The sequence below is a fragment of the Scardinius erythrophthalmus genome (genome assembly GCF_964197995.2).
Source record: "Scardinius erythrophthalmus genome assembly, chromosome: 21".
Taxonomy (NCBI): Eukaryota; Metazoa; Chordata; class Actinopteri; order Cypriniformes; family Leuciscidae; genus Scardinius; species Scardinius erythrophthalmus.
The window spans coordinates 2,047,231-2,067,334 of record NC_138241.1 but is presented as its reverse complement, the minus strand read 5'-3'; the positions used below and the strand labels follow the sequence as shown (position 1 = coordinate 2,067,334).

At 38.9% G+C, this 20,104-nt stretch overlaps 1 protein-coding gene across 1 annotated transcript in view; it reads right to left on the bottom strand.

The window, feature by feature from the left end:
- The window catches only part of LOC308681666 (neurexin-1b-like), a gene marked incomplete at both ends in the record, with an annotated part of 28,170 nt that extends 17,864 nt beyond the window's left edge, over window positions 1-10,306 (bottom strand). Inside the window, one exon of the mRNA XM_081350747.1 lies at window positions 9,610-10,306. Within this exon, the coding sequence (XP_081206873.1) occupies window positions 9,610-10,306 (697 nt within the window). The remainder of the gene's footprint in view (window positions 1-9,609) is intronic.
- Window positions 10,307-20,104: the final 9,798 nt, after the last annotated feature.

Sequence of the window (20,104 nt, the reverse complement as noted above, 5' to 3'; positions counted from 1 at the left end):
CTCAGGCGAAGTGGCAGCGGCCTCCTTGTCCGGAGACACTGGCTCGACTGCAACCATCTTGTCCGAAGACACTGGCTCAGCGGCAGCCATCTTATCAGGAGACACTTGCTCGGCGGAGACCATGTTGTCCGGAGACACTGGTTCGGCGGCGGCCATCTTGTCCGGAGACACTGGCTCGGCGGGCGTGACGTGAACAGTCTCTGGATCGGCAGACGTGACGTGAACAGTCTCTGGATCGGCAGACGTGACGTGAACAGTCTCTGGATCGGCAGACGTGACGTGAACAGTCTCTGGATCGGCAGACGTGACGTGAACAGTCTCTGGATCGGCAGACGTGACGTCGTGAAGCTCTGGCTCGGCAGACGTGACGTTGTGAAGCTCTGGCTCGGCAGGACTGACGTGAAGCTCTAGCTCGGCAGGACTGACGTGAAGCTCTGGCTCGGCAGGACTGACGTGAAGCTCTGGCTTGGCAGGACTGACGTGAAGCTCTGGCTCGGCAGGACTGACGTGGAGCACAGGCTCGGCAGGACTGACGTGAAGCTCTGGCTCGGCAGGACTGACGTGAAGCTCTGGCTCGGCAGGACTGACGTGAAGCTCTGGCTCGGCAGGACTGACGTGGAGCACAGGCTCGGCAGGACTGACGTGGAGCGCAGGCTCGGCAGGGCTGACATGGAGAAGCTCAGACTTGGCAGGTACTGTGGGGTTGCGGGGCTCCTCGTCCGCCAAACCCACAGTAAAAGCTGAATCGCTCAATTGCAGGGCCAAGTTAATATACTGTCCAAGAGTCCAATGAGGATTGTGCAGAGGCATGCTTGAACCGAGCGGCTCAGATAATCCTCCCCGAAAAAATATCATTAAGCATACCTCTTCCATGCAGGTCAAACTGCTCCAAGACACAAAGGTTGAGATCCAATTGCAGCTTTATTTGAAGTGTAATCCAGAATCGTAATCAGCACAAGCAGGGGTCAAACACAGGAAGGCAGTCGAAACAAACAATCAAAAAAGGCAGGGATCAGAGGCAAAAGAGTAATCCAGGGAACAGGCAAGAAATCCAAAAAACCAAGAGACATGAAACCAGGGAAAACGCTCGGAAATGCAGTGCAACAACATACAAAACTTCGCAGTGAGTGATGGGGTGAACCAGGCTTATATGGGGTGAACTAAACAAGAAGATGAGATGCAGGTGAATGTGATAATGAGTGCTGATGAGTCCAGGCAGAGAATGATGGGAGATGTAGTCGGTGAGTGAACATGAAAGTCTGGTGTGGAGTGCCCTCTGGTGGCTCTCAAGGGCACTCCAGCTGGTGATTATTACAAAATGTAATCCATTTTTAAATTATGTAATCTATGAATTGAGTTTTCATTGTTAGATTTGTGTACTGGTATGTACTTATATAAAAAGATGCAGTAACTGAGTATTACAGCAACATTCTAAGGGTAAGTTTACACGACAACGATGTATTAAAAAAAGTAGTTTTTCTTTTGCGTTTTATTGTGTACAGGAGAAAAATGTAGTAAAACGATCCTTTCACACGGATCCGCCAAAACGACTAAAATTGCTTGTCAGGCCAGTAGATGGCGATGTCACTTTGTAAAGAAACACTACACCCCTATTGACCATTTTCACAGACTCGTGTTTCTATAGTTTAAGTAGTTTTGTAGTAATGATATAATTTTCAAAAATGTGCACTTCGAAACCTGTTTTCAAAAGTTTGCATTTTCAGGCCCCCAGAACGCTGTTGTTGTTTAAATGAACGGCCAAAACACATAAAAAGTTTCGAGTTTTAGTTGGAAACTGTCATGTAAACGGCCCCTTATATGCTAAAATAATAAAAAAAGACCTTGATTAGCTTGTTCGGGTGTGTTTGATTATTTTTTAGCTAAAATCTCCAGGACAGTAACACGTGAGCACCAGAGTTGAGGTTATTTATTTATTTAATCAATACAACAATGTCTAAGGCAGTTAATTAAATTTTTATTAAACTGACAATTATCAGAGTACATTTGCACATATTGCCAGAACTACATATTAATATGTTTTATATTCTTAAAATGTAAATGAGGCAGGGTTGTGTTTTATATTATGTTCTGTTATAAATATACATGCAGCAGTGAAGATAATCAATGTAAGTGTTGCATGAACCACATTTGTGTGGCTGTTGTTATGTTTAAGATTTTTTACATGAAAACAAAAACAGGCAAACAGAGTGGTTTTAAATAACATATTTTGTTTTATTGTTGCCTTACACATAACCGGCGTAGGCAGAGCGATCCATTTGCAGAATTAATGGGGTAGGCTAGTTCTCCTGAGTCGAATTTTGTGTTCTTGATATTGAGAAATGCCCCATATATTTATCTGGTGTTTGGCAGGGAGTGCTGTGGCTTCACCCCCGGAGAATTGTCCTTTCCATTTTTTATTGTTTAAAGTGGTAGTCACACTTGAGTTTTTTATTTTATTTATTTTGTCATCCTTTTTTCATCCAATTTCTTCTTTTAAGACAATGTATTTTATGCTGCTCAACTGATTGTAGGCAACTACATAATGAATGTTTTCATCTGATATTTCATGATGAATATTTTTGTGTAATAAAATGCTTCTCCAATGGCAGAGAAATGACTAACAGCAGGCAGATGAAAATGTAATAATCATATGACTGCATTCCCAGAAAAAAACAGAAGAGGATCAAAATTGCATGTATTACCACATACTGTACTACTCATCTAAAAAAAAAAACTAAGCCTGAGCATCTTTTTGAAACACAACTGTTATATGTATTCTAAACCAGTTGGACTTCACTGTTATACAACATGATAACTTTTACAGTGCTGTGCTATTCTCGGCCTGAACGAGAATTAAAATCATATTCTGGAACTGCTACTTCAAACTGTTTTATGAAGTTCATTAAAGGTAAAACTTACAATTAGGCTGTTTTCATTAACACTACATTATGCATTATATGATAAGATGTCTAGCATTGATTCATCTTTGTTAATGTTAATTTACACATATACTACTCTCTTAACATTAAATAGTGCATATGTTAACATTATCTGATGCATAATTTAACATGTATAGGTGATGATCAACACCTCTTTATAACATTTATTAACTAAAATACAAATATATTAGTAATTTCTTCCACCTGAGAAATATTATTTTGAAGTGAGATTGGTTGGAAATAGCAATGAAATCTAATGGATTAATCTTTGATGTAAAAATGCTAGTATATTTTCTGTTGCTTAATTGTCATGAACTGCTCAGAGACACGAAGGTTGAGGATCCAAATGCAGTATTTATTTAAAGGGTTAGGCCTATCCACAATCCTAATCCAAATCCAGGAAAGGGTCATAAACAAACAAACAATCCAAACAAAAACAGATAAGGGCTGAGGCAAAGAGAAAAATCGGAGGGGACAGGCAGAGAATCAAGAGAGACAGGAGAAACAGGATAGAAACACGCTCAGAAATGCAGTGAGACATACAAGACTTTGCAGGGAATGAATGAGTGTACAGCTGAGACTAACAGGGTAATGAGACACAGGTGGATGCAAACAGGGATGAGTTCGGGCAGTGAGTTATGGGAAATGCAGTTTGTGAGGGATTGACAACAGTCTGATGTGGAGTGCCCTCTGGTGGCTCTCAAGGGCACTCCAGCTGGTGACCGTTACATAGCCCCTCCTCAAAGGAGCGGCTTCCAGATGCTCAGGGGGTCCGGGCGGATCTGACACTTCAGGGGACCAAGGCGGATCTGACGGTTCAGGGGGCCAGGGTGGATGCAATGCTTCAGGGGGCCAGGGCGGATCCAACGGTTCAGGGGGCCCGGGCGTATCCGACACTTCAGGGAGCCAGGGCGGATCAGACGGTTCAGGGAGCCCGGGCAGATCCGACACTTCAAGGGCAGAGGCGGCCATCTTGTCGGAAGACACCGGCATAGACACAGGTGTAGAGGCGGCTATCTTGTCTGAAGACACAGGCATAGAGGCTTCATCTTGTCCGAAGACACAGGCGTAGAGGCTTCATCTTGTCCGAAGACACAGGCGTAGAGGCTTCATCTTGTCCGAAGACACAGGCATAGAGGCTTCATCTTGTCCGAAGACACAGGCGTAGAGGCTTCATCTTGTCCGAAGACACAGGCGTAGATGCTGCCATCTTGTCCGAAGACACAGGCGTAGAGGCTTCATCTTGTCCGAAGACACAGGCGTAGAGGCTTCATCTTGTCCGAAGACACAGGCGTAGAGGCTTCATCTTGTCCGAAGACACAGGCGTAGAGGCTTCATCTTGTCCGAAGACACAGGCGTAGAGGCTTCATCTTGTCCGAAGACACAGGTGTAGATGTTGCCATCTTGTCCGAAGACACAGGCGTAGAGGCTTAATCTTGTCCGAAGACACAGGCGTAGATGCTGCCATCTTGTCCGAAGACACAGGCGTAGAGGCTTCATCTTGTCCGAAGACACAGGCGTAGAGGCTTCATCTTGTCCGAAGACACAGGTGTAGAGGCTTCATCTTGTTCGAAGACACAGGCGTAGATGCTGCCATCTTGTCCGAAGATACAGGCGTAGAGGCTGCCATCTTGTCCGAAGACACAGGCGTAGAGGCTTCATCTTGTCCGAAGACACAGGCGTAGAGGCTTCATCTTGTCCGAAGACAAAGGCGTAGATGCTGCCATCTTGTCAGAAGACACAGGTGTGGCGGCGGCCATCACGGGACGAGACTCTGGAAGGGCGGCCATGACGGGATGAGACTCTGGAAGGGTGGCGGCCATTTTGGCCGAGGGCTTACGGGCTGGAGCCAATGTGTGTGCTGCCCACACACTCAAAATAGTCGTGGCGACTATGAATGAGTGCTGTATCTTCCGGAGCTGACACAGGCGCGGCAGGCATGACGTGAGGAATCTCAGGCTCTGGTGTGGGAACCAAAGGACAGGGAGGTACATAAAACACAGGACTAGCAATCATCAGAACTGGGCATGCTGGTGACTGTACTGGGCCAAGCTCGGTGGCCATCGGCGCTTGTTGCATGGTTCCCACCCCAAAAGAAAGTTTAGAGGAAGAGTCCTCCTCAACCTACCCAACAGTGAAGGAGGAACCAGCTAACAACAGAGCATAGTCCATAAATTCGATGAGTGAACCTCGAGGACCATCACGGATGAGTCTTCTTTGATAGAACTCATTGAGTCAAAAAAAAGTAAATAAGGGCAAAATCAGGAAAGTCGGTGAAATGCGCAAGGTCTAGGAAATCTCAGGTGTGATCGAGGGTAGGGATGGGCATGATTAATCGACGATCGATAATTGATCGTTAAGAATTTCGTCGATAACGTTTATTTGTTATCGATTAAACTAATGCAGGTTGCGTTGCGTAGTGTGAGTCTTGAAGCAATGGAATTAATTTTAGCGTGGAGGTAGGCTACCTGTGCATCCCGGCAACGTCAGTCCCCTCAGAGCGGGTGTTTTCGGCGGCTGGACTGGCTGTCACCAGGTTGCGGTCGCATCCGATCCCAGATCATGTCAACATGCTTATCTTTCTCAACAGAAATCAGTAGACTGGTGCAAAAGTTCTATGGGAACTTCATGCATTTTCTCAGATCGGATAGCTATCTGATTTATCAAAACGCTTCCATTTACACCTGGTCACATAAATGTGTTTTTGCAAAACGGATATAAATCCGATCTTGAATTCCCGCGATATGATATTTAAATTGTTGCACGTCACTGAAAGCAACTGATATGAGCTGCATTTTATTGATCATCAGCGAAAATTTCTAAATCAAAGACCGCAACAAGATATTGCGGCAACAGCCCTGGTAAGATCATTTCGGTTCTTTACTTTTAATGAAGATGATTGTGTGTTGATGAATTACTTTCACTTTGATTTGCGATAGTTTGCACGTTGGCTTGATGAATAGATGCTCATCTGTGGTGATGCGTGTTGAAGTAGCGTCGTCATATCTGGCTATAACATGACATATAGCCTATAACACGCTCTCACACGTTTATTTCTTAGCATTTTTGGGATAAGTCAACTTTACATATGTGGTTTCAACAACCAGATGCATTTACTCTTGTCCAGTTTCGTCTGGAATGCGTCTCAGATCTCCTCCTGAAGTGGTTTGAGCGATCGGGTTTAAATCCGTCTTGAATGCGTTTCGGAGGGCATTTACACCTGGTCTTTTCACGATCGGATAACTATGAATGAAGTGGCCATGGGTCTCTGTTTAAGAACGCCGGCTCGCAGCTGCAGGTTCCGCTGTTTTAGAGCACCGCAGGGCATATCTTCAAGTCTACCGAACGTCCAGTTTCACTGCCACAAGTTGATCTTCTTGTAATAAAGATCTCATCGGGGACAAACTTTATTTTAGTTTTTTCATTGCATTTTTAATTTATAAAAAGTTAAAGAAATAATGAATTTCAATATAAAAATGTTAATGATTAATCGATAGTCGATCGTTAATTCTCCCGACGATCGACTAAGAAAATTTAATCGAATGCCCATCCCTAGTCGAAGGTTATCCACAATTGTAATCCAAATCCAGGCAAGGGTCATACACAAACAAACAATCCAAACAATAACAGATAAGGGCTGAGGCAAAGAGAGAAATCCGAGGGGACAGGCAGAGAATCAAGAGAGACGGGAGAAACAGAATACAAACACGCTCAGAAATGCAGTGAGACATACAAGACTTCGCAGGGAATGAATGATTGTACATTGTTTGAATAGGCTGAGACTAACAAGGTAATGAGACACAGGTGGATGCAATCAGGGATGAGTCCGGGCAGTGAGTTATGGGAAATGTAGGCCTCGTTTGTGAGGGAATGACAATAGTCTGATGTGGATTGCACGTCTACACATCGACGGCGGCTGGGTGCTAATCCTATACTCTAGCGCGTCTACACATCGACGGCGGCTGGGTGCTAATCCTATACCCTAGCGCATCTACACATAGACATCGGCTGGGTGCTAATACCTGTTCCCCTAGCTAGCTTACTTCCTGCGCAGGAATAATAATCGAATAAATGTCCTCTAAATGATTTAATCACGGCCGCAGGATCTCTCGAGCAGTTCTCAGAGAATCTCCCCCAAGAAGAAGCAAGGCCGGAGGATCTCAGACAAATTCCATTGAGAATCCCACCAGCTAAAAGAATACAACAGTTTTTATAGAATAGGTAGGTATGGCAAAATGATATAAATTTGATTGGTTCTTCATATGCAAACCCTTCTGTTACTAAGTAAAGCAAACTTTGTTTTAATGATTACTTCATTGTTAATCACAAGGTTCTAACCTAGTCATCTGTCTACTTTCATTTCCCATATTTGTTATTTTTACACTCACACAACCAAAGTAAAAGGGGTATGGCAACACAACATACAACATGCAAAAACACAGGACAGAACGTTTTAGTACATTGTGTTTCAAAGTGTTATCATGTTAGGCCTAAAAAGATAAATAAGTTTAGATGTTAGAAACATGGTTAGTTTAATATACAGTTTACTATTTTATCTATTAAAAATCCACCACAATGTCAATGAATACAACCACAAAACACTAATTACTTCAAACATTTCATAATTAATACATAAGGAATTCTTTTTTTCTTTTTTTTCTTTTACTTTAGCACAATGCTCTGATTAAATTGCTTATTTTCATCCATATTACTAGGATATTTGGTGTTTATTAGTACTTATAAAGCACATATTAATGCCTTATTCTGCATGATCATATTCTACATCCCTTAATTACTAACTATTAATAAGCAGTAATTACGAGTTTATTGAGGCAAAAGTAATAGTTAATAGTTAGTTAATAGTGAGAATTGGACCCTAATCTAAAGTGTGACCAATGAGCTTATTATAAAGAATCTATTAAGGAGTCTGTGCTCGCCAAAACTGCTACTGATAATAAAAGTGTGGTGAATGCAATTTGCAACAAAACAGCTGCTGTTGGTGACAGAAACATTAGATGTGTTAATATCCATAATGTGGGTAGTTGTTTATGACGAGTCTCAGAAGAAAAGACCTTCCAGCATACAAAGAAAGCTTCTCTCCTGCCTTTAAACCAACTAATGATGATCTTCTCAGTGTTTAATGACACTATTGTCTGCACACTGCATCCATGTCCATGCACTCAAAACAAGAGAAACCTTCTGTCAGAGATTATAGAGAATAGGCGTTATTCAACATCATTATAACTCTTGCTGACTGATCCAGTCTATAGCTAATCTACAAAAATTACCGAAATTATTTGATCCTGCACAACATAGGCTACTTAATTTTTCATTGAAACAAAATACAGCGTTGTAATTACAATATGCCACATTTAATTACAATATATACACAATTGGGTTACACTTTATTTTAAGGTGTCTTTGTTACACTGTAATTATACATTTAAGTACTGAGTAATATTAAGGGTTAGGATTAGAGTTTGGTTTGGTTGAGGGTTAGTTGCATGTAATTATGCATAATTTATAGTTATTACTATAGTAACTAGCCTACATGTAACATATGTAACAGTGACACTGTAAAATAAAGCATAACCCATAATTGCTCATTTATGTACTATAATCATGGAATGAAAAACTTGAGCTCATCTGTCTTGGATCTTATTTTACTGAACGAAAGCAAACCATGAGACAAAGTGCATTACAAACATCAAAGATCTCTGTGATTTATGTAGGACAATAATAAATAGGCGGTCAAAAGATTGGATTACTTACGATTTTTTTATGCTTAAAAAAAAAGTCTCTTCTGCTCATCAAAGGCAGCTTTTATTCAATAAAAAAATACAGTAAACACAGTGAAATATTATTAGAGTTTAAAAGAACAGTTTTCTATGTGAATACAGTATTTTGTAACACATCAATTTAATGCGTACTTGTTGAATAAAATAATTAATTTATATTTTTTTAAGATCTTACCCTAAAATTCTGAACTCTTTTCAACATTGATAATGATCAGAAATATTCATAATAAATCATCATATTAGAATGATTTCTGAAGGATCATGTGACACTGAAGACTGGAGTAATGATGCTGAAAATTCAGCTTTGATCACAGGAATAAATTACACTTTACTGTATATTCACATAGAAAACAGCTGATTTACATTGTCATAATATTTCACTGTTTTTACTGTATTTTTGATCAAATAAAAAGCAGCATTGGTGAGAAGATGACACTCTTGCAAAAACGTAACTATTCCAAACTTTTGCTCGCCAGTGTAGATGTTCGTAAGAATGTATTTAATAATAATAATAAACTTTATTTTATATAGCGCCTTTAAAGCAGCTTCTCAAGGCACTTTACACAAAAAGAGAAAAATAAATAAGAATTAAAGTAAAAAATACACAGAAATACAAAGCGTACAAAAAACAAAAGAACACACTGGAATACAAAATAATTAAAACCATTAGGAAAAAGCCAACCTAAAAAAGTGAGTTTTTTGTTTGGATTTAAAAATGTTTAGATTTTGTGCATCTTTAATATGAGAAGAGTCTAGGAGCATAGGAAGAGAAGGTTTGAGTTATTTGAACTCAAAGGCAGAAATGCATGAATTAGTCTTGGTTTACACATGACTTGCACCTTCATCAGTGTTTCTGAATGCAGATTTCTTACCTTCACTGCAGTCCCTTCCCCGATAGCCGGTTTCAGAGCAGTCGCATGTGGGCTGGTCATTGACTACACTGCAGACGCCTCCATTTAAGCACATGTTGTCTGAGCCGCAGAGGTCAGCGCTGACCCCGGCGCTGTTAATGAGGACCGGCTCAGAACGGTTCACTTTCAGCTCTGTTATCCAGCCCATAAAGGGAGCGTGATCCTTCACAGTGTCCGATGTCAGCTGTAACGACTCGGGAGGAATCCCGCCTAAAAACAAGTGACTGAAGACGGTCATATCCCGCCGTTTGGACTTAACCTCCACCCGCTTGATGTCCTCATCAACGACGAGGGTGGTGTTTCTGAAGTTCCTCCTAATCGTGACCGAATGCCACTGGTTGTCGCTGATGAGAACATCTGAGAGCACGCAAGCCGGCTCGGCACAGAAAATGGAAAAGCACAGTCTGAGTTTCCCCGTGTGTATGTGCAGCTCGAGGAAATCGCAGAAGCCTTCGTCGTCAAAGTACACAAGAAGGCCCTTCGAACTCTTGGTTTTCACGCTGAAGCTCATCTGACTCTCACAGCAAGCGTTCCACATGGGAAACGAGGCCCACTGTCCGTCTGAACCCGTGAAACCGAGACCGGCCCCGGCGTCCACCGCACACACCACCAGCCCGATCCACAGAAGACCAGCGCTTCGGCACACTGGAGGAATCATGATGCAGATGTAGCTCAGCGTATATCTCAGGGTGTGTTCACACTTGTACTCCAGACCAGTCTATGTCTAATGTCTAATAGTTTTGTAAATAAGTCTTTAATGCATGTGTCTATACAAAAAAAAGTATAGACACAAAAAATCTAACCTGATACTTACTGGAGAAAAACGTGACAACTAGCCAAATCTCTTTTATATATTCCAGCATCTGTAGGCTATAAATCATCACGGATGAGATCCATATCAAGATTGATTCTTATGTCTCAAAGATTATATGTATAGCCTAAATCAATAACGCAATCTGGATAAGGGCGTTGGGTTTCGTTTGTTATGTTTGCGTGTACAATCTTGCATAACTTACTTGATAAAGCACAAACGCACCAGCTCATCCTTTCATTTCAAAAAAGAAAACAGTCCGGTTCACACTGTCATTTTTAACTTTAACTTACCGAACATTCAAAACAATGTTGTGTGCTGGGTTAAATCCGTACATATGGTATTGTTATCACATGAGAACTAGAAAAGAGCTTATAAATTCTGTAAAGAAGAGCTGATGCGAGGAGATGCGGTTCGGTCCGCTTGTTTGGTTCGGATGGCAGCGTTCACATTTATTCAAATGAACCGCACTAACAGAACAAACGCACCAAAGTTCGCTTTAATTCAACCAAACCTGCCAAGTGTGAACACAGTCTTAGAAAGATTGTTTCTGGGACATATCGTGAACACAATCTCCAAATTCCAGAAGCCAAAAGATGTTTAGAGACATGTTATGGTCCTCATGTTATCAACCTTATTCACGTTCATGTGCCATCACTGTGTCTTGTGTCTGAATTTGTGGGTTAAATCCTGTTTCCGATGAAGCCGGCAGACGTCATCTCTGATCCCTCAACACAGGGCCGTTGACTCTGGAGAGAAACACAATAAAACAGTTCAGCTGATAATCTGGGGTGAGCTTCCCAGAAGCATGATTCTCAGATGTCATGTCCGTAATTTATAGCAAAACATCTAGCAATAATTCGATCTCAAACAGATTCATTAAAAGTAGTTACAGTATTACTCCTGCATGACATCATTAACCAACGTGGTTGAACGACCAATTTGCGACAATATAGTTTCGAGACTAGTTAGTGACGAATCGATATCGATTCTTAAAACCCAAGAATCGATTAGTCATCCTGTTCTCAGTTGATGAATGAATGGAACATTGTAGCGCATCCCATCCAATAAATCGCAATAATCTTTGTGCTTTGTTACTATTATTATGAAACAAAGTCTCAGATTTCAAATTACGTCCATTTTCTTACGAAATTAAAAAACATAAATAGCTCAAGGGAAGCACGTGATCTTCTCTTCCGCCTTAATAACACCAGTTACAGTGCGAGATAAACATGAATGAGCGTCTGAAAGTGTTAAAAGGTAGAGTACAACTTATCGAAGTCTGTATCATGTGACATGGAATCGCTCAATCAGTGTTTCAACCGTGGAAAGACGTCAGTAAATCAGCTTGTAAACAATGTCATGCAACGTCACATTTACGTCAGAAAAACCATATCCAGTGACCATAAACTCGTCAGTCTGCGAGAAAAATTAACTCTAGAGAGGAGCATTTTGCTAAATATACGCACCATATTACATATTCATTATTATTTTTTTAATGTTCTTCAATATTTAATGCATGTTTAAATAAATCTGGCAAGTTTTAATGACAGCCACCATTTAAATGTTTATATTTCATATAACTTTATTATTATAAAAATAAATAAAAGTGTAATTTAAGTGTTCGAGATGCGTCGTTGTACGGGAAACACACCCCAGAATGACATCTCGAGCAGAGCTTGATTTGTTAACTCCGAGATCCCGGAACAACGGGAGGCGACGGATCCGGCAAACTAGTGGAGTAGGGAAAGGTAACGGATCATATACTGAATGATCAGACTCATAGAAAGGTTTCAGATGCGATGCTTAATACGAAGATTATTCCAGTTATTAATGATTTATTCAGTATATACTTTTTTATTGTATATAAATTGAATAAATTGATTAGCAAGTGAAGTACCTTATTCAACTAAGTACTATTACTTACTAATTCTTTAATCAGAGTTTCTTGTTAGTTAATAGTAGTTACTAGAATGTTAATAATGCGTTACTCATTTGTTCCTGTGTAGTTATTCATTAATGACGGAACAGTTTTATAAAGTGTTACCCAAGTTATTCACAGCATTATCGTTATTATACTTCTCAGCTTATAATAATAAGCTTTTTAGTTATTTTCATGCTTGTTTTGTCCTATTTAAAGTAGCCTAATTGTAGGTCATCCTGAGGGCCTCTGGGTGAGAACCACCGCTCATCTCACTCATCTATTTCAGGTCTTGGAGTCTCTATTAACCAGATGATGAATCTGGTTGGAAAATACTGACGACAAACATGAGTTTTACTATTGTTTTCACCACTGCCTTCACTAAAGCTCGAGTGTTTGCCATACAAATATTGGCAAGCATTGTCACTTTACAATAAGGTCCCATTAATTCATTACAGGACATTAACTAACAATGAGCAATATGTTTGTTACAATACTTACTAATCTTTGTTAACATTAGTTAATAGAAACACAGCTGCTCATTGTTAGGCTAGTTCATGTTAGTCAAATCAACTTTTGGTTTTAATAATGCGTTAAAATTAACACCAATATTAATATATGCTTTAGAAGTATTTTATTGTTAGTTTATGTTGACTAATGTAGTTAACAAATTGAACCTTATTGCAAAGCGTTACCAAAAATATAAGGTAACGCTTTATTTTACAGTGTCTTTGTTACACATTACATGTAGTTACTGTGGTAATAACTATAAATTATGTCTAATTGCATGCAATTTTCCCTGAACCAAACCAATATTTTAAGGTGTCATTGTAATTATATAATTAAGTACTGAGTAATATTAAGAAACTACATGTACTTACTAAAGGGTTAGGGCAGGATTAGGATTTGGTTGAGGGTTGGTTGCATGTAACTATGCATAATTTACTGTTATTACCATGGTAAGTACATGTAACATAATAACAAGGACACTGTAAAATAAAGTGTAACCATAAATCCTAACCCTATAGTAAGAACATAGTTAATTATTATCAATCAGTACTTAACTGTAATACAGTCACCTTAAAATATAAATATCAGGTCAAAGCAAGTTGTCACATTTATATGAGGGAAAATGGTCACAGGTTTTATTTTGTTGTCATTTCATTAAGTAACCTTTTTAATTTTTTTGTCTCATGAATGTTTTCATTCATACATCTTTACTTTGTTCATTTAAAGGTAGGGTAGGTAGGATTTTTGTAAAAAACTTTTTTTCAAATTTGTTTAAACTGTCTTTATATACCAATACATACTTAATATGTAAGTGCTCTGAAAAAGAGAGTATAAAAATCGAGTGACTGTAGACCTTTTAATCTGCAATAAACACAGCTCATTATTTCCATTCGGGATGAAACAATTGATTGGTTTGGGCGTCTGTCACTCACTCTCACAACCGTGGCTACCACCCCTGTTGCTAGATCTGCCCATATGCGCGCGCACCCGTTTGATTTGAGGAGTGCAAGAGAGGCGCGGAACCTATGAAGAGTAAAATTATGGCAGAGAAAGAGCATTCAAAATTCAAAGCACCTGCATATGCAGTCAGCGACGGCAAACAAGGCAAAAACTACTTCCTCTGACCCTGGTTGCCCGCACTCTTGAACGACCTCCTCTGCTTCGCCCTCGACCCCGGACCTGTCCTCGAACCGATGATGCGGTACTTGTCTCCGGAGTGTAACGTTAGTCCTCATCAGAGTCAACAATGTTTTCATCATGGAAACTCTTACATGCAAAACACCGTATATGTTATGAATCTTACACGAAATTCACCTTCATCACAGTGTAACTGATGGTAATGGAAAAAACGTGTATGCAACCTGTTTTTAGCTTTGCCTTATAAATATAGCTCGTTACCTATGGCCTAAATATAGCTCGTTACCGAATCAAACAAAGTATATTTTAAACTTTACCAGTAGCGATATGCTAGCTTGATAGTGAGTACTAAAAGAAATCTTATTTGTTTATATTCATAGTGATAAAGTTAGGTATTTTATTACATGTGATTCTGACATGATGTCACTGCATGCACTGCGCTCCTTCCTCTCCACTCGTCTCAGGTAATAAATGCGTCTTCCAGCTGAGCCTGAGCGTTTGGCGTCGCGCGTTCATGTGTTTTGGGGGCGTGGCTTTGGAAGGAGGGGGTGGAGTGAATGGAAATAATGAGCTGTGTTTACAACAGTCCTGAGAGGTCTACAGATACTCGATTTTTATACTCTCTTTTTCAGAGTACTTACATTTTAATTATGTATTGGTATATAAAGACAGTTTAAACAAATTTGGAATGTGTTTTTTTTTAGAAAAATCCTACCTACCCTGCCTTTAAATGGTAGCTAATTAATGGATATGTTGTGAAAGTTGGTTTTTAGTGTTTTATACAAAGTTATTAATAAACACCAGATGACCACTGTGACAACATGCCCCACTACAGGAATTTTTTGTTCCAGTCTGTCTACTAGTTTTGTAAACAAGTCTTTAATGCATGTGTCTATACAAAAAAAAAAAAAAAAGTAAAATAATTTCTAACCTGATATTTACTGGAGAAAACCGTGACAACAAGCCACATTTCTTTTACACATTTCAGCATCTGTATAAATCATCCCGGATGACAACATATTCCACATTATTGTCCATATCAAGATTGATTATGTCTCAAAGATTATATGTATAGCCTAAATCAATAACGCAATCGGGATAAGGTGGGGGTTTCGTTTGTTATGTTTGCGTGTCATCTTACATACTTCATAAAGCACAAACGCACCAGCTCACACTTTCATTTCCAGATGTATAATAATACAGATGCGCAGTGTTTATTAGCCATTAATGGAGATCCAGATGCGATAGAAACGCCCCATCCGCAGCAAAACTCCCACACGAGCTCATATTCCTCAGAATAAAATATATTCATGCTGAATGTATGTTTTTAAAAAATGTGAGTCACGTCTGCATCATCAAACAGCATTAATCGAGCTCATCCGAATCCATTCAAGACAGAAAACTCATGATACATCGTACAACACCGAAACTATATTCATCGTGGCACAAGCGCATCTGTTTCTGTGAATAATACAGGATTACAGCTGAATTTAGACGCACAGCATACACAAAGATCGCATATTGTTTGAAATGAAATGGAAATCGGTTTACCCAGTACGCCGTGGCTCTCGTCGGCGATGAAGACGATAGTTTAACAAAGTTATTGTTGAGGTGAAGCTCTGAGGAGAAAATGTCTGCTAAATAAAGCCCGCGATGATGTGGACCCTTTCTCAGCCTGTGATGATGACGCATTTTGTTTTAACCTGGTTTTAACGGTCATCAGGATCGTAAATCCTGCAAAGTTTTTTAGATTTTCCTTTTTGTTTTAAATGTATGAACATTTATAATACTATACTTTGTATTATATTACCTTTGCATCAAAATAAATCAAAATAAAATAAAACAAAATAAAATAAAATAAAGTAAAGTTAACTGCTGTTGTTAGGGTGTTTGTAATGGACCCTTTCCATGACGCGTTTTAACAGTCATCAGCATCGTAAATCCAGCAAAGTTTTTTATATTTAAATTTTTTTTTTAAATCTATGTGCATTTATAACACTATACTTTGTATTATGTTATCTTTACAAGTATTATATTATATTATCTTCTAAAAAAAAACTAGTTAACGCTGCTGTGAGGGTGTTTCTAATACAGCGGCTGTGTGAGTGACGGTAAAATTGACATCTTTCTCTCATCTGACTGCCGTTATCAATCTCTCTATATATTTTGTTCTCTTGTTGAAAGTTGTAGAAACACTATTGTGGAGTTTTTCTTTTCCTATTTGAGCAAATTGGAACACACATATATTATACACTAACTCCGGGTCACGTGACGCGGCTCTGGCTCTGCAGCACCACGGACAGCGCGCGGCAAAAATGAAATGACGTCATCGCGGTGTGGGCGGTTGTGCGAGAGACCCCTGCTTCGTCCCAATTCGCCTATACCATGCCCTAAAAGTATGTACTGTTTTTGAGAAGAAAAGTATATACTTTTGAGTGTGAAGCAGAAAAGTATGCAAGCTTTGGGACATACTACTGCGTCATAATTGCGTCTTCAACGGACGCGCCTCTGTCGGCTGTCGCTTAGTAACGTGCGTCCTGTCACCGTAAACTGCCCTGTCAATCATCTTGTCACAGTTAAAATCCCCCACATTCAATTAAATTTAATTTCCTACAGTTTTGGAGAGAAATGCAGAAGCACGTTGATATGCCAGTCATGGGTCTTTCATTTGGTGAACTCTACTTATGTTTGCATAATGGTGCATTTAAAAGTTAATGACCAAACGCATCGTTATAAAAGTTCACAATGCTGTTTTAGATTAAATATAATGTGGATAACATTTAATACATATATTTTTGTCAGGTTAGATTATTACTCACTCAAACCCCTTTACTGCTCTGCTTAACCTGCTGCGTCCCAATTCGCCTACTTATACTACGCCCTAAAACTATGTAGGGCTACTCTTTTTGTGAAGAAAAAGTAGCCTACATACTTTTGAGTGTGTAGCAAAAGAGCAAGCTTTGGGACATAGGCTACTACTTCGTCATCTTAATGGACAGATCTGTCGCGTGCATCCTGTCACGTAAACTGCCCTGTCAATCATCTTAAAATCCTCCATTCAATCTAATTTAATTTCCATCTGCCAGTCGTGGGTGTTTCATGCGGAGACTCTCCCGTTTGCAATTTGAAAATAATGATGCATTTAAAAGTATCTTTACAAAAGTTCACAATGCTGCTGCAGATGCAATATAATGTACACAACATTGAATAAATTATTTTTTGTCAGGTTGGAAACGGATAATTAATCACTCTCAAACCCCTTTATCTAAACCTCTCTACATAACCGCCGGACTCGCGCGTCCTCCTTGTCTGTAGTTTTTTTAACACTTTTCACTCGTGTTTGTAGTTCTAACCGAATCCTCGTCCAATGCGCGATGGGTTGCTTTGGAACATACCACGATAATTCTAATTCTATTTTCGAATACTATTAAGGACGGATAGTATGCGAATTGGGACCCACCATTGGTCTCGCACATCCGTCATGTCTGTAGTCTCTTAGACACTTTTTATTCGTGTTTGTAGTTCTAATCGAATCCTCGTCCGCAGCGCAATGGGTTGTGGGCAATATCAGTGCACGGATCTGCACTTCGGATTCTAAACGCAAAAAGTAGACCATCCGGGTACCTTTGGAATACCTCTTTCAACATAGCCAACTATGATTTGGGTCACACTAATTCTAATTTCGAATACTATTTAGGACGGATAGTGTGCGAATGGGACGCAGCACCCATTTCGCCTGGCGGTGTGCACAGCATTTTTTGTAACTTGGAGCGATTCTGGCCGAGCAGGTCAAGTGCCGTATCCTACCCAGCTTGCCCTTGTCCAGATTAATTGCTTACATTTACAAAATGAGCCTACAAGCAGAAATAAGAATTTTTAATGAAAATAAAGGTCCATGTTTAAAGCGGTGCTCAAGTTTAAATAAGTTAGACCTCGCATTTTTCCCCATTCCACTGCCCACGTCTCTGTGCGAACCCTAACCCTAAAGATCACACAACCTCAGAGAACAGGCGATACATTTCAATAATGAAGTGACTAATTTTATAGTGTACTGAAGGGGCGGGGCATTTACATTTCTAGAGAGCATTTGATTGGACAGAAAATCTTTTTTTTATTTAAAGAAAAGAAACAGCACTGCATTTAATACTTTAACATAAAAGGAGAAGGAAATGAAAAAAAAAAAAAAAAAAAAAAAATATATATATATATATATATATATATATATACATACAGAAAAATAACAGTGGTACCTCAAGTAGTAAGCAAAATGTGATCATAATTCTTAATAAACTTGTTATTGTTATCAATGAGTTTGAGAGATTATACAGTAAGAAGGGAAATCTCAGCGATAAAGACATCAAATGTAGGCAAAGTCTTGAGAAATTAGTTTGTTTGAACAAAAAATGTACAATGCAAAGCAAAGAAATGAACAACAAGATCAATAGCATAATCACTCCTAGAAAAAAAAATAAAGAAATATATCTTTCAAGATTGGACACAATCTTACTTTAACACACACACAGAAGAGCACCAGAAGTTGGCATGATGAAACTGAAGTTGCACTAGTCTTTTCTTCCCTGTTGTGCCGAAACGCTTCTGGAACAAGAACAAATGTGGGCGGGGCCTGATTCTGTCCGTGGGAATTGATTGGTTGGTTGTGGTTTGCTATTGGCCTTTAGCACAGTCACATCCTCAATTTCCCCCCCCAAAAATTTTGAATTTCCGCCTGCATTATTTTCAATGGACAGATGCCAGTTTTGAGAAGAAAATTATACTCATTTAGTTTCACTTAACAATAAACGTCAATATTATATTTAGACTTACATTATACCCTACCATGTATGTCGTCTTTCACTCTAATGTAACATTATCTGAGACGCGATTGTCAGCGCTGCCGATGCTGAGATCAAACATCAATTTCAAACCAATTTATTTATTTATTTTTTTTTTGCATTATATTACCACCTATTATTGTCTACAGTATCACTGTCTGCACTCAAACACGGATCATACATTCAGGGCGCCAACTCTCACGCATTGAGCGTGAGACTCACGCAATTGACACTTTTCACACGCTCTCACGCCACACATCCATTTTCTCACGCACAGAAAAATTGAGGAGCAAAGAGGTACTTTTAATATTAAACTAATTCTCAGCTCTTAGATTCCGTCAATTTTATTACGAAATTCAGACAAAAATACGTTTGGCCCTTGTAAATGTGACAGATCGCTGAGCGCCTCAGTTCAAGTGCACGTGAACCGATCATCTGTTACTTTTTTATTTAAAGATGCAGTACAACTTACCGAAAGTATACATAATATCGACAAATTAGTGTTTTTCAACCACGGAAAGAGGTCAATATAACAGCAGGAGAACAATTATGTCACATAACGTTACATTTACCTCAGGAAAGCCATTTAATGACCATAGCATGTTAACTGAATAGAGAAAATAGCTAGAGAGGAGATTTTGCTGAGCACTATATTACATATTTATTATATTTTTACTTATGTCATTAAATAATTGTTATTATAACAAAAACTGCATTATATTTAATTTAATTTGTTATTTGTAACCTTTAATAATACCAGCAGATTGGGCCCTCTATGTTTACAGTATTAGGTGAGATTATTTTTTTAAATAAAATGTAAAATAAACATGTATCCAAATTAGTCAATATTGAATCAAATCACAAGAATGGAACTGAAATCTTGAAATTTTTGTCAAGCAATAATAAAAACTGTATCCTACCAATCATTGTACAATGTAAACATTTTTAACATGTTGTCACTAAACTTCATAAAATTCTATTTAGTTACCAAATGTTTTGACAATCACAATTACATTTACTGTAATGCAATATTTGTTTTTTCATTAATATTGAATTTGAATTAGATTTAGAGTAACAATGTTGTTGCAAGAGTAATCACTTTGTTTATTATTATGATAATTGACATTTCATTTAAATCACCATAAATGTAATCAGGTCATTACAACAAATGGAAAGTACAGTTATTATGTTCCATAATATATATTACAATCACTCCAAGTGAGATGAATGTCCTCATAAAAGCAA